This window comes from Eulemur rufifrons, chromosome 7, assembly GCF_041146395.1.
Source record: "Eulemur rufifrons isolate Redbay chromosome 7, OSU_ERuf_1, whole genome shotgun sequence".
NCBI classification, from domain to species: domain Eukaryota; kingdom Metazoa; phylum Chordata; class Mammalia; order Primates; family Lemuridae; genus Eulemur; species Eulemur rufifrons.
The window spans coordinates 285,781,609-285,806,433 of record NC_090989.1 but is presented as its reverse complement, the minus strand read 5'-3'; the positions used below and the strand labels follow the sequence as shown (position 1 = coordinate 285,806,433).

The 24,825-nt window shown below is 68.2% G+C and overlaps 2 protein-coding genes across 3 annotated transcripts; both read left to right on the top strand.

The window, feature by feature from the left end:
• The first annotated feature begins 1,945 nt into the window (after window positions 1–1,945).
• On the top strand, window positions 1,946–3,097 carry FUT7 (fucosyltransferase 7). Its single transcript, XM_069474840.1, has 2 exons — window positions 1,946–1,958; window positions 2,082–3,097. The coding sequence occupies exons 1-2, from the start codon at window positions 1,946–1,948 to the stop codon at window positions 3,095–3,097; spliced, it is 1,029 nt and encodes a 342-aa protein (XP_069330941.1).
• A 2,199-nt stretch (window positions 3,098–5,296) lies between these two features.
• Window positions 5,297–24,377, top strand: ABCA2 (ATP binding cassette subfamily A member 2). 2 transcript variants are annotated; one of them, XM_069477132.1, is made up of 49 exons: window positions 5,297–5,411; window positions 8,863–8,956; window positions 9,295–9,297; window positions 10,056–10,167; window positions 10,247–10,410; window positions 10,580–10,707; window positions 10,891–11,001; window positions 11,310–11,528; window positions 11,776–12,143; window positions 12,301–12,460; window positions 13,145–13,273; window positions 13,375–13,542; window positions 13,615–13,711; window positions 13,976–14,149; window positions 14,401–14,503; window positions 14,573–14,687; window positions 14,790–14,980; window positions 15,201–15,351; window positions 15,433–15,637; window positions 15,792–15,956; window positions 16,061–16,241; window positions 16,345–16,557; window positions 16,638–16,834; window positions 16,935–17,117; window positions 17,287–17,471; window positions 17,591–17,711; window positions 17,935–18,171; window positions 18,252–18,458; window positions 18,587–18,689; window positions 18,777–19,096; window positions 19,174–19,387; window positions 19,469–19,574; window positions 19,679–19,790; window positions 19,858–19,918; window positions 20,012–20,186; window positions 20,300–20,415; window positions 20,503–20,650; window positions 20,741–20,864; window positions 20,968–21,100; window positions 21,249–21,366; window positions 21,479–21,657; window positions 21,728–21,869; window positions 21,952–22,086; window positions 22,166–22,269; window positions 22,338–22,430; window positions 22,530–22,632; window positions 22,703–22,840; window positions 22,963–23,169; window positions 23,611–24,377. In XM_069477132.1, the coding sequence occupies exons 1-49, from the start codon at window positions 5,346–5,348 to the stop codon at window positions 23,644–23,646; spliced, it is 7,314 nt and encodes a 2,437-aa protein (XP_069333233.1). In that variant the 5' UTR covers window positions 5,297–5,345; the 3' UTR covers window positions 23,647–24,377. The 2 variants fall into 2 exon arrangements, with proteins under 2 accessions (XP_069333233.1, XP_069333234.1); XM_069477133.1 differs by lacking the exon at window positions 9,295–9,297.
• The last annotated feature ends 448 nt before the right edge of the window (window positions 24,378–24,825 follow it).

The window sequence follows — 24,825 nt, the reverse complement described above, 5'->3', positions numbered from 1 at the left end:
AGCAGCCCGGGGTGGAGGCTGGGGGAGGCTCCCGAAGATCCGCGGGCAGGGGAGCGGCTGTGGTGTGGGTGAGGCCCGTGGCAGGCCCCTGCCAGCCTGCCGCGCAAACAGGAAGGACAGCAGCCCCGGCAGCTGGCAGCCAGGTCGCCTCCTTCCTGCACACCCAGCACCCGCTAGGTGCCCGCCACAGGGGGAAGGGGGGGTGAAGCGAGGCCTGGTGTGGCTGCCTGGCGTCCCCCTACTAGGCAGGAGATGCTGGGCCGGGGTCAAAGGCCCCCAGGGTCATCACCTAAACACAAGGTGACTGGAAGTGCAGGCCGTGGCACTGCTGCCGCTCTGGTGCCAGCCCCTGCGCACAGCCCTCGGGTGGCTGGAGGGTTTCCGTTGGCTCCCGCGGCCCTCCCTTCCCTCTTGGGACGTTGCACAAGTTCCTGCTGCAGCTGAGAGGTTGCCCTGTGGGCAAGGGGTGGGAAGCCTCCGAGGGGCCAAACTGCCATCCTCTCCTGGGCCTGCCTCTGTTGCCACCGTGGGGCTGCTGCCAGCTGCCAGGTTCTCCTCCCAGTGGCAGCTGTGTCCTCACTGTGGGGTCTGGGCTTGGGGGGCAGGACAAGGAGGAGAGGGGTGGTGGGAGGCGGACCCCGGGTATGGTGCTGGGCCAGCAGACCTGGCCAGCTGTTCCTCCCAGGACACCCCGTCTGGGGCCTGAAAGAACCTGAGCAGGCCTGAGACTGCTGGGACACGGGGCATGAGAGCCAGGCCTTGCCAGGCCATGTCTGGGCCCGCGGGCCCTGCACAGCAGAGTGTGCCATCTGGTTGGGGTAAAAGAAACTAAGAGTGGGGTGTAGGCTGGAGTTTGGGGGGACCCTGCAGGGCCAGCCCAGTCTGCCCACATTGGCATGGCGCCTCCCCAACTGAGAAGAGCCAGAGTGAAAGGAAAAGGAACTCGGAACTCGACCTCCAGGCTCCAGGCCCTGGCTGGAGCGGGTGGGGGAGCCTGGACTTCAGGCTGGGTCCAGCCTCCTTCCTGGAGCAGGCGCCAGCCCCCTGCCCGCTTGCTTGCGTCAGGGACATGAGGACGGCTTCCCTTTCCAGCCTGGAAAGCCCCCTCCTGCCGCAGCCCTGGGGGAGTGAGCTGCAGCCCGTCCAGCATCCAGGACCCTGGGCTCAGCCTGGGGTTTCCTCAGGCATGTCCTTGGACAGGAAGACTACGCCGCCGCAGCCCCCACAGTTTGTCCTGGGGCCAGACCAGCCTGGCGCCCGCACCCTGTGGCATCCGCTGAGGCCCCCTGTGGACAGACACGCCTAGCACCCCAGGACAGACCCCCTCTCTGGGCATCTGGGTTGCAGGAGGCGGGACGGGTGGGGTGGTCCAGTCAGAAACCTCGGTCTCCTGCAAAGAGCTGAGCACACACATCTGTGATGCACCAGGGTCTCCCCGGGGAACAGGCCCCAGCTGGCGGTGAGCTGGGGGAAGTGGGTGATGCCAGGCTGGGAGGGGCTGTGCCGCCTCTGGGGGAAGCGCACTTGCCTGGGGGGCACCTCTGCCTAGGGCGCCCCTACTTGGCCCTTCCTAGACCCCTGTCCTCCTCTGCGTGCCCAGCTGGTCATCTCCAGGCCTCTCCAGAGACAGTGGGTGTGGGCCAGGTGGAGACGTCATACTGGGCCCCGGTTTGTCGCCCCTCTTGTAGCCACCCCGCTCCCCGCAGCCCAAGGACTAGAGGGAGGCGGGGGTGGGGATGGTGGTTGATGCCAAAGGTCGTGGGGGCAGGGGCGGGGCGGTGGCGGGAAGGTCCCCTTGCTTCCCTCACCTTGGGCAGATGAAAGGGGTGTAGTTCCAGGCGGGGCTGAGTCGGGTGCAGCCGTGATTTCAGGGCACCTCCGTTTGGTGGCTGCTGTGATTTGAAAGCCTCAGACATCTCGGGTGACTGACGCTGGGAGCCCCTGAATGAGCAATGCTGGTGAGTGGCCGCCCTGGGGAGGCCCAGCCTGGGGAGGCACAGGCCGGGCGAGGGGAGGGGGCCTGTGGGTGTCCCTGAGCCCCAGGTGACAGAGCCTCTCTTTGCTCGTTTGTTCTGCTACAGGGTGCAGCCCCACCCGGAGGCTACGGAGCTGGGGGTGCCTGGCCGGGGGGGCCCTGCTTGCAGTCTTCTGGCTCCTGTGGCTGCTGGGGTCGGCCCCCAGGGGTGCCCCAGCCCCCCAGCCCACAATCACCATCCTTGTCTGGCACTGGCCCTTCACTGACAGGCCCCCAGAGCTGCCTGGCGACACCTGCGCCCACTATGGCATGACCCACTGCCGTCTGAGCACCAACCGGAGCCTGCTGGCCAGCGCGGATGCCGTGGTCTTCCACCATCGTGAGCTGGAGACGCGGCGGTCCCGCCTGCCCCTGGCCCAGCGGCCACGTGGGCAGCCGTGGGTGTGGGCCTCCATGGAGTCCCCCAGCCACACGCATGGCCTCAGCCGCCTCCGTGGCGTCTTCAACTGGGTGCTGAGCTACCGGCGCGACTCGGACATCTTCGTGCCCTATGGCCGCCTGGAGGCCCACTCGGGGCCCTCGCCGCCGCTGCCCGCTAAGAGTGGGGTGGCCGCCTGGGTGATCAGCAATTTCCAGGAGCGGCAGCAGCGAGCGCGGCTGTACCGGCAGCTGGCGCCCCACCTTCGGGTGGACGTGTTCGGCCGTGCCAGTGGGCGGCCACTGTGCGCCAACTGCCTGCTGCCCACTGTGGCCCGGTACCGCTTCTACCTGTCCTTCGAGAACTCGCAGCACCGCGACTACATCACCGAGAAGTTCTGGCGCAATGCGCTGGCGGCCGGCGCCGTGCCTGTGGTGCTGGGGCCGCCGAGGGCCACCTACGAGGCCTTCGTGCCTCCTGACGCCTTCGTGCACGTAGACGACTTTGGTTCGGCCCGAGAGCTGGCCGCTTTCCTCACTGGCATGAACGAGAGCCGCTATCGACACTTCTTCGCCTGGCGTGACAGGCTCCGCGTACGGCAGCTGGCCGACTGGCAGGAACGCTTCTGTGCCATCTGTGCCCACTACCCCCACCTGCCCCGAGGCCAGGTCTATGAGGACCTGGAGGGCTGGTTCCAGGCCTGAGCTCCCGCTGGCCAGGGGAGGTGGGTGTGGGTGGAAGGGCTGAGTGTCGCAATCAAACCACGGAGCATCCGGCCCTCAGCAGCAGCCATCAGGAGGCTGGGGTCAGAGGCCAGGAAGTAAGGGCGAGGGAGGGGCAGGCTGAGCCGGGGAGGCTGCCTGGAGGAGGAGGCTGGTGGGCTCTGATGGGGTGTCTGGGTGCACCAAAGAGGACAGGCTGCTGGGGAACCTCCTCATCTTGGGCAAGTCTTGGGTGGGTCAAGATGCCCCAGGCTGCAGTGTGTGGGGCCCAAATGTGGGCCCCTGAGCCTCCTCTGTAACTGAGGCGCCCTGGTCTCTGCGATGCAGGCACAGGGCCCTGCTGCTCCCGCAGGGGTGGAGCCCCGTGAGCAGCGCGCTGGGCGGGGAGACCCTGGTGGAGGGACCGGCTGCTCCGGGCAGGAGGGCGCACAATAAAGAACCCAACCAGGATCTCACAGTCCCGTCTGTGCCAGGCAACAGCGGCCCTGTCGGCCCTCCCGTTCCTGACCTCACCCCTGCCTGCCCAGCCCAGGGCCCCTGTCCTCCCCCTGCCCACCCCCGCCAGCTCCCCCCACTCAGTACAGCCTCAGCTAAGTGGCACCCTCGTCAGACAGAGAGCCCTCCGTGAACCCCAAAGGCCAAGGCGGGTCGGGAGCCCGGAATTAGGGGCCCCATTCGTGAGCCCTCAGGCCGGGGTCGTCCGGGCTGTGACAGGGTCTGACTAGTGACTTCTGGTGGCTACACGGGTGAGGGTGCTGGGCTGCGAGGGGGACATTGAGGCTGCTGCAGCCAGGGGGCTGGGGGAGGGAGGCAGGTGGGGAGCCCACTGGGGGAGCTGGCCAAGGCCCTGACCGGCCAGCCCTGGGACAGGGACAGGGGCCTCCTCCCCCATGGCAGAGGCTTGTGGGAAAGCCCTGCTGGTGGCTTCCTGCCCTGACCTAGTCCCTTGGGCTGGCTGGGGAGGAGGAAGTGTCCTGAGGCTGCAGGTTGGGGAGGGGCTCGTGCCCTCACCCTCCTGCCTGGGTGGTCCCCTGTGGCACAAAGGGAGCTGGGAGGGTTGGGGGAGGGGAGCTGCGGCCCTCAAGGTCTTACATTCATGTTAGGGTGTCCTATGTGTGTCCCATACACTGGACACCCCCAGCCCACAGCCCCACCCCCTCCTGTTTCCAGGTGGGGTAACTGAGGTTGGGGAGGAGCCATTAGAGACATCCAGGGGCCTCCCACCCCGCAGGCCAGGCCACATCTGGGATCCACTGGACCCCGCACTCCCTGTGCAGAGGCCCGGCTCTCCCACAGGGGAGGAGAGCGAACCACAGGCAGAAGGGTGGCCTCAGGCTCCCAAGCAGCCTGCCTGCCCAGCAGGAAGCAGCCCCCGAGGCCCCGGTCCCTTCCTTGCCCTGGCACTCGGAGCCAGTCCAGTGGAGCCAGCCTGGCCATCCTGCCCGCCCACAGTGGATGTCACTCGGTCTCCAGTGGCTCAGAACACTCTCAGGGGGCGGGCCGGCCTTCGCACAGCTGGCTCCAGTCCCCGCTAAGGGGCTCGGGAAGCTGACTCTTGGGGTCTGGGGGTAGTGCCCGCCCTGCACAGGGCTCTCTGGGCAGGACAGTGCCACTGGAGCGGGGACCAGCTCTCACATCCAAAGGAGATTTCGGCCACTTGGGAGTGTCGGCAGGGCGGGGAGACCTGGTGGGGGCCGCGTCTTCCCAGCTTGCCCTCAGGGCGTCCCGGGACCGAGCCCACCAGAGCCCTGCGGGAGTCTTCCAGCCCTGCGGCCCTGGGGGAAGGAGTGGCGCCCCGTGCGGGACGGGCAGCGGGATGGGGCGCGGGACGGGGAGGGGGCGGAGCAGGACGGGGAACGGGGTGGGGAGCGGGACCGGGAGGGGGAGAACGGGGGGTGGGGTGGGGAGCGGGGCGAGGAGCGGGATGGGGAGCGGGACAGGAAACGTGGTGGGGAGCGGGACCGGGGGCTGGACGGGCGCGGGATGAGGAGCAAGGGGGCGGGGAGCGGGACGGGGAGCGGGAGCGGGCGCCTCCTGGCGGGCGCAGGGCGCGCGCGCGGCGCCTTTAAGCGGGGGCGTGGCGGGGCCGAGTGGCTGTCGCCGGCCGCCGGGGCGGAGCCAGCGCGGCCGGTCCCGGACGCCGAGACCCGCCCCCGCGGCGATGCCGAGCTGGCCCGGCGGGGCGCAGAGCAGCGGGCCGCGGCGCTGAGCGGCCGGAGCGCGGCCCGCCATGGGCTTCCTGCACCAGCTGCAGCTGCTGCTCTGGAAGAACGTGACGCTCAAGCGCCGGAGCCCGGTGAGCCCAGCCGCGCGCACGGGGCCGGCGGCGCGCTCCTGCGTGCACGGGGGGCGGCCGGGCGCGCGCGGACCCGGGCGGGCGCGGGGTCGGCCGGGCCGAAGCCCCCTGCCAGCCCGGCCTCGGCCTCTGGGCAGGGCGCGCGTGCCCACGGCCGGCGGCCGCGGCACTCGGCTGAGTCACGGCGGGCGCCCTCCGCAGCGCTCGGGCCTCTGCGGGGCGCGGGCAGGAGGCCCAGGCCTCTGGCTGGCGCAGGCCCGCTCCCGGGACCAAGGGCAGGCCTGGGGGACGCCGTCCGGCCGGGGACTCCGTGTTCCTGGGCCCAGCTCCGCCGGGGCCCCTTGGGGACCCTGCCCCTCCGCTCCCTCCACCTGTCCCTGCCCTTGGGCAGCCGCCCGGTGAGGAGGTTGGTCCCAGGCACCTCCCCCGTCCCTCCTGGCGGGTGCACCGGCCCTTGCTCCAGCTTTCTCAGCACCGGGAACGTCCTTGTTGTGCTAGGCTCAGCCAGCCTGCGTCTCAGCATCCCTTTGTCCTTTGGGGCCAGTTCTGGAGGCTGACCCACCCTCTGATTCCTTCCTGGTCCCCAGCCTCCTCTGGGGGCTGGGTCCCACTGTTTGGAGCTGTGACCACCAGGTTCCCCAGCACTGCCTGGGCAGCCAGGAGGGCTGAGGGTGCAGGACACAGCAGCTGTCAGACACAGGAGTCCTGGTGGGGAGGGGGCGTGCTGGCCCCACAAGGGAAGGGGAGTGCACAGGCAGCGGCCTGGGCCAGCTTGGGTTTTTGAAAGGGCTGTCGGGATTATCCAGGACAGGGCCCGGAGTGGGTGAGGGCCTGAGATGGGGTATCCTCCTGCTCAGCGTGGGCCCTGGGACCCCAATGGGCCACACTGGCCACTGCCCGTGCTCCTCTTGTGGAGGGCTTCAAATGCACCACAGGGAAGTGGGCTTGCAGGCAGGGTGGGGTAGCCATCACCATCACAGCCTGGCAGGGTTCCCCTGGGCACCTGGCCCTGGCAGGGAGCCAGGGTTAGGTACGCTCCTGGCCCAGGGCGCCTGGGGCTGGCTGGTGTGGGGTCCTGTGGATCGGGCCTGCAGCCCTGCAGCCCTGGGTGTTGGCTCACTGGGGACAACAGAGCAGGGCAAGGGCAGGGCAGGGTTGGAATGTGGGCATGTGTTAGTATTGGCCCCAGGGCCTGGGAGCAGAGGCTGGAATGGTGGATCCTACGGCCAGGGGGGACACCAAGGCTCAGAGAAGGGAGCAGGGGCTTGCAAGAACACCTGGCAAGCAAGTGGGAGGTGCCCACTGTCCCACCTGGAGGAGCGGCCCCACCCAACAGGGCTCAGTCGGCTGGTTGGGCCACAGTGGAGGTCCTTAGCCTGCGGCCCCAGCAGTAGAAAATTCTCCCTCTAGGGAGGCCGAGTCCTTGCCAGGCTCGTAACCTGAGGCTGGGGCAGGGGCTGGTTAGATGCTGGGCACACTCCTGTGGACCCCACTTTCCCGGGGAGGGCTGTGGGCTTCAGAACTGGACTTGTGTGGCCAGGCTTGGATGTGTGGAGGTTTCACCCTGCCTGCTGGGTGCCTTGCTGGGGCAGGGTGCAGCTGCGCCCAGCTCGGGGTTGGGGCGTAGGAGCCACGGACTTTGCCCTGCTTGTTTCCTGCTCAGAAATTCCTCACCTGTTTCCTTGTCAGGGATCGTGGCCTGTCCCCTCTTAGTTAGCTGGAGGTGGGTCTACCCTGGGCCACAGGCTGCTCTTGGTGGAGGGTCAGGATCATTGTCACTGAGCCACTGGGGTGGGAGGTGGCAGTGCCACCCTTTGGTCTCACGTGTTCTCCTCCTTGACACAGCAGGCGGGGAGGGGGTGGGGGTGTCTAGCCCACAGTGGTCATCCAGGTCCTGGGACAACATGAAGGCTGTGTGCTGGTCTTGAGGGACAAAGGTATGGCCACCTGCGGGCACCCATGCGGGGCACCCTGCTGGTGCTGGACTTGTGCTGCTGCCTGTCACCAGATGCCCCCGTAGCCTCCTGCTGCCCGCCCGCCAGCCAGGACTCTCCTCCTCCTCCCAGCAGCTCGAGCAAGGCCGTTGCTATAGCAATGGGGGAGGCAGCCGTGGCCTGTTGCTGCAGAGGCAGTGGCAGAGGTGCTTGGTGGCGGGTGGGTGTGGGCAGGGCTGGGGCCTGGAGGGCGACCCTGCCTCCAGCACTGCTGCTCTGGTGTGCAGCCACCCCCCCCACCCTGTCAGCACATGGCACGCGCCTGTCCTGCCGCCCTGTAGGTGCCTACGTGCCTCCTCAGCTAGCCCTGGGCTCCGTCCCAGCTTGGGGAGGGGGTGGAGGCTGGCACGGGCTGGGCGGGCGTGGGGTGCGGACACACAGCATCGTGTTCCAGACCACAGAGCGCTATTGTCAGAACACAGTAAACACAGAAGCAGCCACCCCCCACGGGGGCGCAGGCCCTGGGCCACCCAGAGCACGCTGGGGTGAGGGCTCTGAGGTCTGTTTTGGGGTGGGGGGTGAGGATGAAGGAGACCTGGTGCCCCCAAGAAGATCCACGTGGTCTGAGCTGGGCGAGGGGGCCGCCCTGGGGGAGAGGGCTGGGCTGCAGGGGGTCTACCAGAGAGCAGCTGGCCCAAGCCGCTGTCCCTCCTCCCTGAGCCGGGGTGTGTGGAGCGGGAACTGGTGAGGTCCTTCGTTTTCCAGGTGACAGTGAGAGGAACGCCTGGGCCCCAGAGGCCTCTGGCATTTCTCTCCCATTCTGAGCAGGTCCCAGCAGGGCTGCCTTGGTGCCTACCCTGGGTAGCAGAAGCTGTCCCGGGAAAACCAAGCCCCGAGGCCCAGGACAGGCTGGGCTGCCTGGGGTCAGGGGGAGGGAACAGGACAGAAAGAGGTGCTTTCACCTTGGGGACTGGGGGCTGTTAGTTCCCTGATCACGTCTTCCCAGAGACTCAGGGCCATGGGCTAAGTTTGGGCCTCCCTGACGCCAGGCCTCATCTCCTCAGGCCCTGGCATGGGGGTGCAAGGGTGCTGCAGCAGCGGGAATGAGGGTGACCCCGGGGGAGTGTAGGAGTTGCAGGCAGAGGCAGTGGCTCAGATGGCCTCCAAGATCCTGCCCAGGCAGCCCTGGAGGTAGGGAGGGAGAAGATAAGCTGGGAGATACATGGGTCAGAGTGGACCACAAGCTGGCTGATTTGTCTCCGTTGACCCTGAGGCTCCTCAGAGAGCAGGTAGCCCCCAGTGTGGCCAGCAGAGCCTCGGCTGGGGCTGGGACACCTGATTTGCTTGGGCAGACAGCACCCACCCTCTTGGTGCCCTGGAAGGGGCGGAAACCTTTGCTAACCCTAACGGGCCCATGCCAACCCCGGCTGGCCTGGGCTCCCCTGCGGTGGGGCTGGGGAGGGCTCGGCTGGCACGTCTGCCCCGTTGGCCTATGCCTCATGTGCTGCCGTTTCCAGTGGGTCTTGGCCTTCGAGATCTTCATCCCCCTGGTGCTCTTCTTCATCCTGCTGGGGCTGCGGCAGAAGAAGCCGACCATCTCTGTGAAGGAAGGTGAGGGGCAGGCGCGGCCCAGGTGGGGGCCGGGGAGGGGTCGGCAGCCCTCACGGCATCACGCATGTCTGCTCTGTGTGTGCGTCTGCACGCATGTCCCCATCTGCAAGCGTGTGTCCCCGTCTGCATGCGTACGCCCCTGTTCCCACAACTCCCGGAGGAACAGTCCTGGGCCGCGTCTGCTGGCCGGGCTGTGGAGGTTGTGGTTGGCCATGTGGCCGCGAGTGACAATAGTGCCGGTTCCAGGGGACTCAGGCACTCACTGGTCTCCTCTGTTCTGTTTTGACCTGTCCCCTATCCTGCATGGTCTCTTGTCCTCGGCCGCGGCCCGCATGCAGTCTGTAAGTGAGCGGCCACCTCCTTGCTGGCCCGGGCGCAGCCACGGGACGGCCCAAGGGTCCTCCCGGCTCAGCTTAGCGCCCTCCCCGCTTGCATTGAACACCCCCCAGCCCTCAGTCCTGCAGACCCTGCCGCTGTCAGGAACAGCTGGCCCACAACTGGGGTTGGGCAGTGCAGTGGGTGGCGGTAGGTAGTGCAGGGCCGGGCCACCTGGGCCACAGTTGGTGGCCAGGTCAAGTGGCTGAGTCATCTCCCGGCCTGGCTGTGCCTTCTGGGGGTGGGGTGGCTGGGCTGGCCGGGCTGGGGCTGGGTCGGCGTCAGCCTAGCTACTCTCCCTTCATGCTCCTGTGGGCTCCTGCACTCACTCTGCTAACCAGCTGGCCAGAGAGGTCAGAGGTCACTGCCCAGTGGGGCCCCTCCGAGTCCTGCCGGGCTCTGTGGGCAGTGTCACGCCTGAATTTTCTGGGGGGGATGCCCTGGCATTTTGGCACCGCAGTGGCTGAGGGGAGAGGGAGTTATGGGGGAAGGGGTGGCAAGTGGCCCTTTGACCTCTGACCTGCTGGAGTCATTTGCACCAGACCCTTGGCCTGCAGCACAGCTGAGGGCCGAGGCTCTGTCCCAGTCCTCTCCGTAACGTTGCTCCTCCTTCCTGGCCTTCTCTAAGTGTCTCCTCTCGTCTCGGCCTCTGCCCCCTCCTCCTTCTCAATTCCTCGCCCCCTTGTATCCCCCACCCCGCCCTCTCACCCGCCCGTCCCCCCAGCCTTCTACACGGCAGCGCCCTTGACGTCCGCCGGCATCCTGCCCGTCATGCAGTCCCTGTGCCCGGATGGCCAGCGGGATGAGTTCGGCTTCCTCCAGTATGCCAACTCCACGTGAGTGCCCACCCGCCCGTCCCTTGGAGCCGCCACCCCGGTCCCGCCCATCCCAGCGGTGACATCCGGTGTGGTGCAGGGTCACTCAGCTGCTGGAGCGCCTGGACCGCGTGGTGGAGGAGGGCAACCTGTTCGACCCAGGGCGGCCCAGCCTGGGCTCGGAGCTCGAGGCCCTGCGCCAGCACCTGGAGGCTCTCAGCACAGGCCCGCACACCTGGGGGAGCCACTCGGACAGACCTGCAGGTGCGCCCTGGCGGGGAGGGCCGGGCTGCCTCTGCCCACCCTGGCCTGGTCCCCTCCCCCTGCACCGGTGTGAGTCCCGCACGGTGGTGCTGGGGCTCGGCGCTGAGCCTGCCGGGTGCCGTGGCCCGGGTGGAGCCGGCCCCTCATCCTCGCTCTCCTGCCCATCCAGTGTCCTCCTTCTCCCTGGACTCGGTGGCCAGGGACCCGCAGGAGCTCCGGCGCTTCTTGATGCAGAACCTGTCACTGCCCAACAGCACCGCCCAGGCCCTCCTGGCTGCCCGTGTGGACCCACCCGAGGTGAGGCAGGGCTGTGTCCCAGACAGTGCGTCTGCTCGTAGGTGGGGCCCCCCACCCTGGCTGCCCCGCCCCCTCCCTCCCTGCCCTCCCCACACCCCCTGGTTGCAGGAGGGTGTTTGGGGCAGCTGAGGTGTCCTCAGGGCTCTCAGGCCCCCGCCTGAGCCCCGTCCCTCACACCCCCAGGTCTACAGCCTGCTCTTTGGCCCTTCTCAAACCCTGGATTCTGAGGGCGGCCTCCCCAGGGGCCGGGAGCCCTGGGGCCGCCCGGGTGGCCATCCCCTATTCCGGATGGAGGTGAGGGCCTGTCGGTGGGTGGGAGGTGTGCTGCCTGCTTCTGGGGGGGCTTCTGCCCAGTGTGTGAGGAAAGGGCCCCCTTGATAATACAGAACTGCTCCGGGGAGCAAGGGAGGGTCCCGGGGAGTTTGTCACTGGTGTGGGGAGGGCGCAGGCAGGGCGACAGTGTGAATGCCCCCGTTGTAGAGCCCAGACAGCCCCAGCACTGGCACAGTGGGTTGGCAGAGTGAGGCCTGAGGCTGTCTAGGGCCAGGCCCTCAGTCACCCTTGGCTGTGTGGCCCCAGCTGACCCCTGTGTCCTACCCCAGGAGCTGCTGCTGGCCCCTGCCCTCCTGGAGCAGCTCACCTGTGCACCGGGCTCCAGGGAGCTGGGCCAGATCCTCACAGTACCTGAGGGTCAGGAGACGGCCCTGCAGGGCTACCGGGACGCCGTGTGCAGTGGACAGGCTGCAGCTCGCGCCCGGCGCTTCTCTGGGCTGGCTGCTGAGCTCCAGAACCAGCTGGACACGGCCAAGATTGCCCAGCAGGTGAGGCCCTGCCCGCCGGCTGCTGCCTGCGCTGGAGGAGGTGCTGCGGCTACTTGGTGTCCCAGGGGCTCCTGGGCCCAGGCTGTGCGTGGGAGGGTGCCCCGACTCCTGCCCCTGGGCCCTGCCCACTCCTCGGCCCCATCTGTCTCTCCCAGGCCCTGGCCAGGGCCCTGCTCACCTCTGGCTGCAGGTCCTCCCTCAGTCCCCCACCTGCTGTCACCCCCATGACACGCCTGTGTCCCTTCAGCTGGGCCTGGACGCCCCGAACGGCTCGCAAGCCCAGCCGCAGGCGCCACCCCCACGGAGGCTGCAGGCGCTTCTGGAGGACCTGCTGGATGCGCAGAAGGTTTTGCAGGACGTGGACGTCCTGTCGGCCCTGGCCCTGCTGCTGCCCCAGGGTGCCTGCACTGGCCGGGCCCCTGGGGCCCCAGCCAGCAGCCTGGGTGGGGTGGCCAATGGCACCGGAGCCGGGGCAGGCACGGGCTCGAACGCCACGACCGAGGAGGGAGCACCATCCGCCGCAGCCCCGACCTCCCCCGACACGCTGCAGGGCCAGTGCTCGGCCTTCGTGCAGCTCTGGGCCGGCCTGCAGCCCATCCTGTGTGGCAACAACCGGTAGGCGGGCGGCGGGGGGCCCGGTGGGGACGGTGAGAAGGCTGGTGGCACAGCCTGGCCCTGATGCACGGCGCCCCACCCCATGCCTAGCCCCTAGTCTTGCCCCACTGCCCACGAGCCTGGCACTCTAACCCTCCTGACCCCTCCCGCACCCCAGCACCATAGAACCCGAGGCGCTGCGTCGGGGCAACATGAGCTCCCTGGGCTTCACGAGCAAGGAGCAGCGGAACCTGGGCCTCCTCGTGCACCTCATGACCAGCAACCCCAAAATCCTGTACGCGCCGGCGGGCTCTGAGGCGGACCGCGTCATCCTCAAGGTGCGCGGGTCTGGCACGCTAGGTGTCTGGCTTCTGCAGGCCAGGGGCCCCGGGCAGAGGGAGGTCAGCAGAATTAGCGTGGGGACGGTGCGGCCGCAGGTGGGATGCAGGCCGGTGGGGCAGCCTACGGGGTTCAAGGTGCGGGGCACTTGGCTGCTTTCCCCTGGGGAGCTCCCGGGGCTGCTGTGGGATGCACTGGGGAGGCCCCCCACGAGCTGGGTGTGGCCAGGGCCAGGGCAGTGCTGGTGGACGAGAGCTGTGTGCAGAGACCTTCCAGAGCAGCATCCAGTGGGCTTCGGTCTGGAACAGCAGACGCCAAGGGGGGACACGGCCTGGGACGGAGCCTGGGGAGGAAGCGCAGTCCTGGGCAGAGGGGTCCCTCGGAGAAGGGTCAGGGAGATGAGGGCCGAGTATCGGGGCACTCACAGGATGCGTGGAGAGGGGTCCCAGGAAGAAGCTGTGGATTAGGGGTCCGGAGGCCGTGCTGCCCTGGAGCAGAGGGCAGAGCCGGTTTCCCGTGGGTGCCGACAGAGGTGGGGAGTGGGAGGGCTGGCAGCCTCCAGGTAACGTTTGATCAGAGCAAAGTTGGTGGTTGTTGGGGACGGCCAGTAGCTGAGGGCTGAGGGAGGAGAGCCCCATGCTGGCCAGAGTCCTTCCCGGAGCCAACGCCCTCCCCCTCTGCAGGCCAACGAGACTTTTGCCTTCGTGGGCAACGTGACTCACTACGCCCAGGTTTGGCTCAACATCTCGGCAGAGATCCGCAGCTTCCTGGAGCAGGGCAGGCTGCAGCAGCACCTGCACTGGCTGCAGCAGGTGCCGTGGGCGCCTGGGGTGGGAGGCAGCGAGGGCAGTGCGGGAGCCCCCTGCCCGGGCACAGGCACAGGCCACCCTCTGAGCCGGTCCTCCACCCCCAGTACGTGGCAGAGCTGCGGCTGCACCCGGAGGCACTGAACCTGTCCCTGGACGAGCTGCCACCGGCCCTACGCCAGGACAACTTCTCACTGCCCAACGGCTCCGCCCTCCTGCAGCAGCTGGACACCATTGACAACGCCGCCTGTGGCTGGATCCAGTTCATGTCCAAGGTGGGGTGCGTGGGCCTGGGAGGGGGCGCCTGTACCTGCCCAGGCCTGGCTCGAACGATGCCCCCACCCCAGGTGAGCGTGGACATCTTCAAGGGCTTTCCCGACGAGGAGAGCATTGTCAACTACACGCTCAATCAGGCCTACCAGGACAACGTCACCGTGTTTGCCAGTGAGCCACCTGTCACTCCCGCCTCGCCCTGCTCCAGTGTGGCCCATGGAGCTCCTTCCATTCCCGCCACTCTTCGGCCCCGCCCTGCCCTGGAGCCCCGCCCCTCTGTCTTGGCCCCACCCCTGTAGCCCCACCCCACCCTTTTCTCGGCCCTGCCCCTCTGAGCCCTGGCCCCACCCACCCCTCTTGGCCCCACCCTCTACACCTTGGCTCCTCCCCGCCGTTCTCTTGGCCCCGCCCCACCCGGCCTGCCTGGGTCCCCAGGTGTGATCTTCCAGACTCGGAAGGACGGCTCCCTGCCGCCCCACGTGCACTACAAGATCCGACAGAACTCCAGCTTCACTGAGAAGACCAACGAGATTCGCCGGGCCTACTGGCGGCCGGGGCCCAACACTGGCGGCCGCTTCTACTTCCTCTATGGCTTCGTCTGGATTCAGGGTAAGGGGTGGGCTGGAGGCAGAGGTGGGGGTGGGGAGGGAGTGGGAAGGGGAAGAGGGGTGGGAGGGGGGATGGGATGGGGGGGCAGGGAAGGGGATGGGGGAGGATGAAGGGGGTGGGGGGCGAGGAGGGGAGAGGGGCAGGACAGGGAGAGGGAGGGGGACGGGGACGGGGACGGGGAGGGGTCGGACGAGTACGAAGCGGGGAGGGGATGAGAGGGGAGGCCAGCCCCTGACGCTGGACCCCTGCAGACATGATGGAGCGTGCCATCATCAACACCTTCGTGGGGCATGACGTGGTGGAGCCAGGCAGCTACGTGCAGATGTTCCCTTACCCCTGCTACACGCGGGACGAGTGAGTACAGGCCTGCGGGCTGGGCGGGCTCAGGCCACAGCCCTCCCTCACCCTGTGCCCCCACCCCAGCTTCCTGTTCGTCATCGAGCACATGATGCCGCTCTGCATGGTGATCTCCTGGGTCTACTCCGTGGCCATGACCATCCAGCACATCGTGGCGGAGAAGGAGCACCGGCTGAAGGAGGTGGGCGGGTGGGACAGGCACCCTCGCTCCGGGCGGGGCTGGCGGGGTGGGCTGCGCCCCATGCTGCAGCCGTGCCCAAGGCCGCGTGCGCCCTGCCCGCAGGTGATGAAGACCATGGGCCTGAACAACGCGGTGCACTGGGTGGCCTGGTTCATCACGGGCTTCGTGCAGCTCTCCATCTCCGTGTCGGCGCTCACCGCCATCCTCAAGTACGGCCAGGTGCTCATGCATAGCCACGTGCTCATCATCTGGCTCTTCCTGGCTGTCTACGCCGTGGCCACCATCATGTTCTGGTGAGCACTGGCTGGTGGGGGGAGCCCGGCACGCTCACGGGCCGGGTCAGCCCACTTAACCACACGGTCTCAAGGCAGTGGCAGGGGGTCCCTTACGTTTACTCCAAAACGTGTGCACACCCCCTTGGAGCACCCCTGGACCCCAGCAGGGGCTTGCGGAGGAGGGCCTGGTGCTGGGCCGGGGGTCTGGTGGCTGATGACCCGCCTGGCCCCTGCCCAGCTTCCTGGTGTCCGTGCTGTACTCCAAGGCCAAGCTGGCCTCGGCCTGCGGAGGTATCATTTACTTCCTGAGCTACGTGCCCTACATGTACGTGGCGATCCGCGAGGAGGTGGCCCACGATAAGATCACTGCCTTCGAGAAGTGCATCGCGGTGAGGGTCCTGGGCTGGTGGGGCCAGGCCGGGGCGGGGGTCTATGCTCCCGCCCACCTGCTGACACCACTGCCTCCCCAGTCCCTGATGTCCACGACAGCCTTTGGCCTGGGCTCCAAGTACTTCGCCCTGTACGAGGTGGCAGGCGTGGGCATCCAGTGGCACACATTCAGCCAGTCCCCCGTGGAAGGGGACGACTTCAATCTCCTCCTCGCTGTCACTATGCTGATAGTGGACGCCGTCGTTTACGGTGTGCTCACGTGGTACATCGAGGCTGTGCACCCAGGTACTGGCCAACTCTGGGAGGTGGGGGCAGGGCCGGCTCTCCGGGCTTCCTCCTGGACCCAGCACGGACAGCTCCCTGGGTGGGCACGTGGCCCATGTGGTGGACGGTCACCCGCAGGCCCTAGGTCAGCCTCCCCTCCCCCCCCGGCCCCCAGGCATGTACGGGCTGCCCCGGCCCTGGTACTTCCCACTGCAGAAGTCCTACTGGCTGGGCAGTGGGCGGACGGAAGCGTGGGAGTGGAGCTGGCCGTGGGCACGGGCCCCCCGCCTCAGCGTCATGGAGGAAGACCAGGCCTGCGCCATGGAGAGCCGGCGCCTTGGTGAGGCAGGCGCCAGAATGTTGGCTGGGACAGGTGCCGGGTTTGAGGGGCCTGGGGCAGTGTCAGTGCTGTCCCCCATCCCGCTAACACCCTCCCTGGTGCAGAGGAGACTCGTGGCATGGAGGAGGAGCCCACCCACCTGCCCCTGGTCGTCTGTGTGGACAAGCTCACCAAGGTCTACAAGGACGACAAGAAGCTGGCCTTGAATAAGCTGAGCCTAAACCTCTACGAGAACCAGGTCGTCTCCTTCCTGGGCCACAATGGGGCCGGCAAGACCACCACCATGTGGGTGTCTCGGTGGCTGCTGGCCAGAGCAGCAGTCCTTAACCAGCGGGGTGGGGGGATCCCTGCAGGGGGTGTCGGGTCGTGACCCCACCTGCCTACCCAGGTCCATCCTGACCGGCCTGTTCCCTCCGACATCGGGTTCAGCCACCATCTACGGGCACGACATCCGCACGGAGATGGACGAGATCCGCAAGAACCTGGGCATGTGCCCCCAGCACAATGTGCTCTTCGACCGGCTCACGGTGGAGGAGCACCTCTGGTTCTACTCACGGCTCAAGAGCATGGCCCAGGAGGAGATCCGCAAGGAGATGGACAAGTGCGCGGGGTGGGGCGGGGTGGGCCGCGTCGCAGGTGAGTCTCGTAGTGCCCGTCCCACACTCTCTTTCCCGTGCCCAGGATGATCGAGGACCTGGAGCTCTCCAACAAGCGGCACTCGCTGGTGCAGACCCTGTCGGGCGGCATGAAGCGCAAGCTGTCCGTGGCTATCGCCTTTGTGGGCGGCTCCCGCGCCATCATCCTAGACGAGCCCACTGCTGGCGTGGACCCCTATGCGCGCCGCGCCATCTGGGACCTCATCCTGAAGTATAAGCCCGGTGAGTGGGGCACCAGGCCGGCGTGGGCGCGGGCGGCCCCTGCCTGACCCTGCCAGCCCCTGACCCTGCCAGCCCCTGACCCTGGTCCGGCCTCGCCCAGGCCGCACCATTCTCCTGTCCACCCACCACATGGATGAGGCCGACCTGCTGGGCGACCGCATCGCCATCATCTCCCACGGGAAGCTCAAGTGCTGCGGCTCCCCGCTCTTTCTGAAGGGCGCCTACGGTGACGGCTACCGTCTCACGCTGGTCAAGCAGCCCGCTGGGCCCGGGGGCCCCCAAGGTCTGTGCCAGGCCCCTGAGTGGGCGCTTCCCCGGGCCACCCTACCCGAGACCCCAGGCTGGAGAGGCTGGGCCTGGCCCACCCTCTGGCAATGGCCCTGTCTTAGCCTGGTGGTGTCTCGCCAAGGGTTCCCCTTGCCAGCCCCTGAGTGAATCCTCCTGCCCCCCAGAGCCCGGGCTGGCCTCCAGCCCCCCAGGTCGGGCCCAGCTGAGCAGCTGCTCTGAGACCCAGGTGTCACAGTTCATCCGTAAGCACGTGGCCTCCTGCCTGCTGGTCTCGGACACCAGCACGGAGCTCTCCTACATCCTGCCCAGCGAGGCCGCCAGAAAGGGGGCCTTTGAGCGCCTCTTCCAGGTGCGAGGGCCTAGCGCAGGGGTGCAGGCAGGGCAGGGCCGGGGTGGGCAGGCGGGTGGGGGAGGCAGGAGGCCGGCCCTGGACGCCCGCACAGGCTGCCTCACCCAGCCCTTCCGCAGCACCTGGAGTGCAGTCTGGACAGCCTGCACCTGAGCAGCTTCGGGCTGATGGACACGACGCTGGAGGAGGTGTTCCTCAAGGTGTCCGAGGAGGACCAGTCGCTGGAGAACAGCGAGGCCGGTGAGAGGGCCCAGTGCTGCCGAGCGCCCACCACCCCCAGGGCCTGGACGGGGGCCTGGCACGGGCCCCTCCCTGGTCTTCGGGAGCACCCGTCGGGGCAGGGACTAGGGGCCAGCCTGGGGTCCTTGGGGGGTGGCGTGGTGGCCGGAGGTCTTGGACAGTGGATGGGCCTGGGAGTTGGGCCTGGGCAGGCCTGCGGGGTGAGCAGCCTCTCCCATGGCAGATGTGAAGGAGTCCAGGAAGGACGTGCTGCCTGGGGTGGGGGGCCCGGCACCTGGGGGGGCCCAGGCCGGCAACCTGGCCCGGTGCTCGGAGCTGGCTCAGTCGCAGGCGTCACTGCAGTCGGCGTCCTCGGTGGGTTCTGCCCGCGGCGATGAGGGAGCCGGCTACACCGACGTCTACGGCGACTACCGCCCCCTCTTTGACAACCCGCAGGACCCAGACAACGTCAGCTTGCAAGGTGGGCGCCGCTGGGCGGGGCCGGGTGGCGGGGGTGGGGGTGGGGCGTGGGGCGCCCACTCAGCTCCCCGCTCTGCGCAGAGGCCGAGGCGGAGGCCCTGTCACAGGTCGGCCAGGGCAGCCGCAAGCTGGAGGGCTGGTGGCTGAAGGCGCGACAGTTCCACGGGCTGCTGGTCAAGCGCTTCCACTGCGCCCGCCGCAACTCCAAAGCGCTCTTCTCCCAGATCCTGCTGCCGGCCTTCTTCGTCTGCGTGGCCATGACTGTGGCCCTGTCTGTCCCTGAGATTGGTACGGCCACCGGGCCCCCACACGCCCCCAGCGGCCCGGCTCAGCCCCGCCCTGCCCTCGGGCCTCCTGGGACCAGGCTCAGGCCTTTGGGCGCTGGGACCCACTCAGGGTTCCCCGCTTGCCCCCAGGTGACCTGCCCCCGCTGGTGCTGTCGCCTTCCCAGTACCACAACTACACGCAGCCCCGTGGCAACTTCATCCCCTACGCCAACGAGGAGCGCCGGGAGGACCGGTGAGGCGGCTGGGGCTGGGGCGGCTGCAGCAGGTGGGGGCTGGTGAGGGAGGGGAGCTGGGCCCTGACTCACTGTCGTGCCCCCAGGCTGTGGCTGTCACCTGATGCCAGCCCCCAGCAGCTCGTGAGCACGTTCCGGCTGCCGTCAGGTGTGGGCGCCACCTGCGTGCTCAAGTCCCCTGCCAACGGCTCGCTGGGGCCCACGCTGAACCTGAGCAGTGGGGAGTCCCGCCTGCTGGCCGCGCGGTTCTTCGACAGCATGTGCCTGGAGTCCTTCACGCAGGGGCTGCCTCTGTCCAACTTCGTGCCGCCCCCACCCTCGCCCGCCCCGTCCGACTCCCCCATGTCCCCAGACGAGGACCTGCCGCAGGCCTGGAACTCCTCCCTGCCGCCCACCACGGGGCCAGGTAGCGGCCCGCAGGGGCCTGCTGGGGGGCACGGGGGGGCGGAGCACGTGTCTCACCGCGCTGCGCTGTGCCCACAGAGACGTGGCCCTCGGCACCCGCCCTGCCGCGCCTGGTGCGGGAGCCCGTGCGCTGCACCTGCTCCGCGCAGGGCACCGGCTTCTCCTGCCCCAGCAGTGTGGGCGGGCACCCGCCCCAGATGCGGGTGGTCACGGGCGACATCCTGACCGACGTCACCGGCCACAACGTCTCCGAGTACCTGCTCTTCACCTCGGACCGTTTCCGGCTGCACCGGTGAGCTGGGGGCAGGGGCTGTGGGTGGGGGTGCTGGCCACTGCCCGCCGGCCTCACCGCGCCTCCCACCTGTGTGCCCAGGTATGGGGCCATCACCTTTGGCAACGTCCAGAAGTCCATCCCGGCCTCATTCGGCGCCAGGGCCCCGCCCATGGTGCGGAAGATCGCCGTGCGCAGGGCAGCCCAGGTGGGTGAGCCTGGCCCTAGGCTCTGAGGGTCCGGTGCCGCCTGCAGCCTGCAGGGACCCACGGGGGCTCCCGGGCCCTTTCTGGACCTGCTCTCCTTCCCCAGGTTTTCTACAACAACAAGGGCTACCACAGCATGCCCACCTACCTGAACAGCCTCAACAACGCCATCCTGCGCGCCAACCTGCCCAAGAGCAAGGGCAACCCGGCGGCCTACGGTAGGTCGGGTGGGGTGGGGGTGGAGGGGCGGGGGGAGCAGGGTCTGAGCTGCCCCCCTGTGCACAGGCATCACCGTCACCAACCACCCCATGAACAAGACCAGCGCCAGCCTCTCTCTGGACTACTTGTACGTGGGGCGGGGTGGGGGCGGGGTGGGGGCTGGGTGGGGGCCCCCCTGTATCCCCCGGCTGCACAGGGCTCAGGGCTGCCTCACCTCCAGGCTGCAGGGCACGGACGTGGTCATCGCCATCTTCATCATCGTGGCCATGTCGTTCGTGCCAGCCAGCTTCGTGGTCTTCCTGGTGGCCGAGAAATCCACCAAGGCCAAGCACCTGCAGTTCGTCAGCGGCTGCAACCCGGTCATCTACTGGCTGGCCAACTACGTGTGGGACATGGTGCGCCCCACACGGCCAGAGGGGCCCCAGAAGCCCCGGCCCTTCCCCTACCCTACCCTGCCCGCCGCGCCCCACTCTGCCCCGGTTCCTCACCAGCCACCCCTGTCCTGCAGCTCAACTACCTGGTCCCGGCCACCTGCTGCGTCATCATCCTGTTTGTGTTCGACCTGCCGGCCTACACGTCGCCCACCAACTTCCCCGCTGTCCTCTCCCTCTTCCTGCTCTATGGGTAAGGGGGACGGGTACAGGAGTGGTCGCGGGCAGGGTCGGGGCCCACCCAGTGACTGCCACCCGCCACCTGCCTGCCCACCCACAGGTGGTCCATCACCCCCATCATGTACCCGGCCTCCTTCTGGTTTGAGGTCCCCAGCTCGGCCTACGTGTTCCTCATTGTCATCAACCTCTTCATTGGCATCACGGCCACCGTGGCCACCTTCCTGCTGCAGCTCTTCGAGCACGACAAGGTGGAGCAGCGGGTGGGGGCGGGGGCCGCGGGGATGGGGCAGCGGGGCCTCGGCAGGCCGGTGGTGCTCAGGCTGTGCCGTGGCCCTCAGGACCTGAAGGTTGTCAACAGTTACCTGAAGAGCTGCTTCCTCATCTTCCCCAACTATAACCTGGGCCACGGGCTCATGGAGATGGCGTACAACGAGTACATCAACGAGTACTACGCCAAGATCGGTGAGGGGTGCCTGGGGCTAGCGGGGTGGGGGCAGCGGCACCTCCGGAGAGGTGGGTAGTCTCTGAGGCCCCAGGCTCAGGCCCTGTGCCGGCTGCCCCACAGGCCAGTTTGACAAAATGAAGTCCCCGTTCGAGTGGGACATTGTCACACGCGGGCTGGTGGCCATGACAGTCGAGGGCTTTGTGGGCTTCCTCCTCACCCTCATGTGCCAGTACAACTTCCTGCGACAGCCACAGTGAGTGGGCTCTGGCAGCCGGGGGCAGGTGGCCGGGCCAGGTGATGCCCACCCTTCCTGCAGGGGCCATGGCGAGAGGGGCCGGTGGGTGTTGGCAGGGACACGGGGTGGGTGGCCGGGCCAGGCACTGCCCACCGTGTCCTCCCAGGCGCATGCCTGTGTCTACCAAGCCCGTGGAGGATGACGTGGACGTGGCCAGTGAGCGGCAGCGAGTGCTCCGGGGGGACGCTGACAATGACATGGTCAAAATTGAGAATCTGACCAAGGTGGGCCTGGGTGGGGCGGGGCTCAGGGTGTGGGGCTGGGGCCTGGGCAGGGAGATTGGGGGACGCCCCCACGCCTGGCCGCCCCACTGAGTGGGCAGTTCCCCTCGGCCAGGTCTACAAGTCCCGGAAAATCGGCCGCATTCTGGCCGTGGACCGCCTGTGCCTGGGTGTTCGTCCTGGCGAGTGCTTTGGCCTCCTGGGCGTGAATGGCGCGGGCAAGACCAGCACCTTCAAGATGCTGACAGGGGATGAGAGCACGACGGGGGGCGAGGCCTTCGTCAACGGGCACAGGTGCTGCGGGCGTGCCCCGGGCGGGGTGGGGGGCTGCGCTCCCAGGTGCTGACGGCCGCTGCGTCCCCAGCGTGCTCAAGGAGCTGCTCCAGGTGCAGCAGAGCCTCGGCTACTGCCCGCAGTTCGACGCCCTGTTCGATGAGCTCACGGCCCGGGAGCATCTGCAGCTGTACACGCGTCTGCGTGGCATCCCCTGGAAGGATGAAGCCCGGGTGAGGGCTGGCGGGGACGGGCGGGGGAGCCGGTGTGAGGGGTGCCTGACGTCTGCCCCTGACCTCTGCCCTCCCTGGCCAGGTGGTGCGGTGGGCGCTGGAGAAGCTGGAGCTGACCAAGTACGCGGACAAGCCGGCTGGCACCTACAGCGGCGGCAACAAGCGAAAGCTGTCGACGGCCATCGCCCTCATTGGGTACCCGGCCTTCATCTTCCTGGTGAGCGCAGGCGGGGCGGGGGCCGGCCAGGCCGGGTGGGTGGGCGCGTGCGGCCGGCTGACCCTGCCATCCACCCCAGGACGAGCCCACCACAGGCATGGACCCCAAGGCCCGGCGCTTCCTCTGGAACCTCATCCTCGACCTCATCAAGACGGGGCGCTCGGTGGTGCTCACGTCGCACAGGTAGGACACGTGCTCCCCGCCCCCTCCCGGCGCCACCCCTCCGGTGCCAGCCCCTGCTCTGCCCGCAGCATGGAGGAGTGCGAGGCGCTGTGCACGCGGCTGGCCATCATGGTGAACGGGCGCCTGCGGTGCCTGGGCAGCATCCAGCACCTGAAGAACCGGTGAGCGGCCTGGGTCTGGGGTCTGCGGTGGGCGGGGACGGGGCTCCAGCGGGGTGCCCCGGGCTCCCTGGGCTCCGGGCCACCAGCCTGTCCTGCCAGGTTTGGAGACGGCTACATGATCACGGTGCGGACCAAGAGCAGCCAGAGCGTGAAGGACGTGGTGCGGTTCTTCAGCCGGAACTTCCCCGAGGCCGTGCTCAAGGTGGGCGTGACCCGGGGGGCTGGGCGTGGCCGGCACTGCCCGAGCAGCCTCTGACCTCCCCGCCCCCCAGGAGCGGCACCACACGAAGGTGCAGTACCAGCTCAAGTCGGAGCACATCTCACTGGCCCAGGTGTTCAGCAAGATGGAGCAGGTGGCAGGTGTGCTGGGCATCGAGGACTACTCGGTCAGCCAGACCACGCTGGACAACGTCAGTACCGGGCCAGGGCTCGGCGCCCACCAGGCCTGCCCCGCCCACTCCCCTGCCCCGCCCACCGGGCCTGCCACGCCCACCCGGGCCTGCCACGCCCACTCACCTCCTCCACCCACCAGGTGTTTGTGAACTTCGCCAAGAAGCAGAGTGACAACCTGGAGCAGCAGGAGACAGAGCCGCCTTCGGCGCTTCAGTCCCCTCTCGGCCGCCTGCTCAGCCTGCTCCGGCCCCGGCCCACCCCCACGGAGCTCCGGGCACTCGTGGCAGATGAGCCCGAGGACCTGGACACGGAAGACGAGGGCCTCATCAGCTTCGAGGAGGAGCGGGTGAGCAGGCTGCAGGGTAACGGCCACTCGAGGCCCCACAGGGCCAGTGCAGGGGCGGCTCTGCCCACTGGACGCGGCCACTCTGGGGCTCAGGCTCCAGGGCCTGGAGGGGGGGGAGGAACAGGCCACGTGGTGGACAGGGACCTGCTGGGTGCTGAGGACTAGAGTGGACCAGGGAGGACCAGGGACAGGCACGGGAGTGACCAACCACAGAGCCCAGACCTGCTGGGGCCTTTGAGGGGCTACAGAGCAGAGATGGGGGCGGAAGGGACCAGCGCCTGGGGACAGGGGTGATGCAGACACTGTGGCCACCAGACACCAGGAGAGCTTGGTCCAGCGGGGGGGGGGGGTGCCCCAGTGGGGTCCAGCAGGATCACCCTCGGCTGGCAACAGGGGGTGCCAGGGGACCCCCCTCACCCTGGCCTGTCTGCCGCCCGCCAGGCCCAGCTGTCGTTCAACACAGACACGCTCTGCTGACCACCAGGACTGGGTCAGGAACTCGACTGTGGGGACACACGTCGGGCGGAGGCCAAGGCCTCACTGCATCCCTGGTGTGTGGGAGGTTCAGGATCAAGGGGCTCCGGCCCTCCTGCAGCCCGCCACTGTCCTTGGCCCTGCCCTGCGGTCACTGCGGCCGCCCTCCCCCAACCGTGCCAAAGGCTGGCCCAGCCCTGGGCTGCGCACACCCTCACCCTGCTTTGCCTTAAAGCCTTGGGGGCTCACCTGGCCCCCGCCCCTGCCCAGCTCTGCCCCACCCCCTGTGACGCGGCAGAACCAGGCACTGCCCGGCCCTCCCCCAGCAGCCCCTGAGCCTGGCCGGCCTGGCGCCCCCCGCCGGCTCTTCTCCCACCCGATGCGGATGCCCTGCCCCAGGGTCTGGGGCTGTGGGGGTGGCGGGCTGCGTCTGTCCCACGCCCAGTCTGGGTTAGTCCCTCCTATTTATTTTGCTTTGAGAAGAGGCTCCCTCACCCTGCTGCTTCTGTGTGGGAAGGTGTCCGTGGGAAGCCGTCAGCTCGGTTGGGGAGGGGCTGCCTCGGGCCGGCCGGCAGGTGGCAGGAAGGGAGACACTGGCCCTGCTGTCCAGGTGGGGGCCACACCTCCCCCACGGCTGTCTTCTCTCTCCCCCCCAGCTCAGCCCCACCCACCCACTCGTCCGGGAGCTGGACTTGTATAAAGCGCACAGATGTTTGTTTTAAATAAATAGACAAAAACGCCCCAGCAGCCTGCGTGTGTGGGGCGGGTGTAGAAGACGAGCCCACCGGCAGGGCACCACCGCTGTTGCCAGCCCCCAGGCACTTCCAGAATGCCCTGCCCAGGTGTAGGGAGAGGGCGCCGGGTGGCTGGTACCCACCCCGGCCTGCCACGGCGTGTGGCATGTGCCCGGCCATCTCCACCCCAGGAGGGTGTGGGGAGGGCTTCCAGGAGGAGACGATCTCCAGGGGAGACTGACGTCGGGCAGGTGTGCTTAGGGAAGAGCCTGTGCCAAGGCCCCCGGAGGGTCGTCGGCGAGGGAGCCTGGTGTGCTCAGGGCAGGAGACGGGGCAGCAGGAGGAAGGGTCCCCACAGCCACACTCCCAGCTCAGACCCTCTCAAGGGCCCGGCGTGGGGGAGGCACACAGGTAAGGGCTGGTGCCATCTAGGGGACAGAGGGAAGGA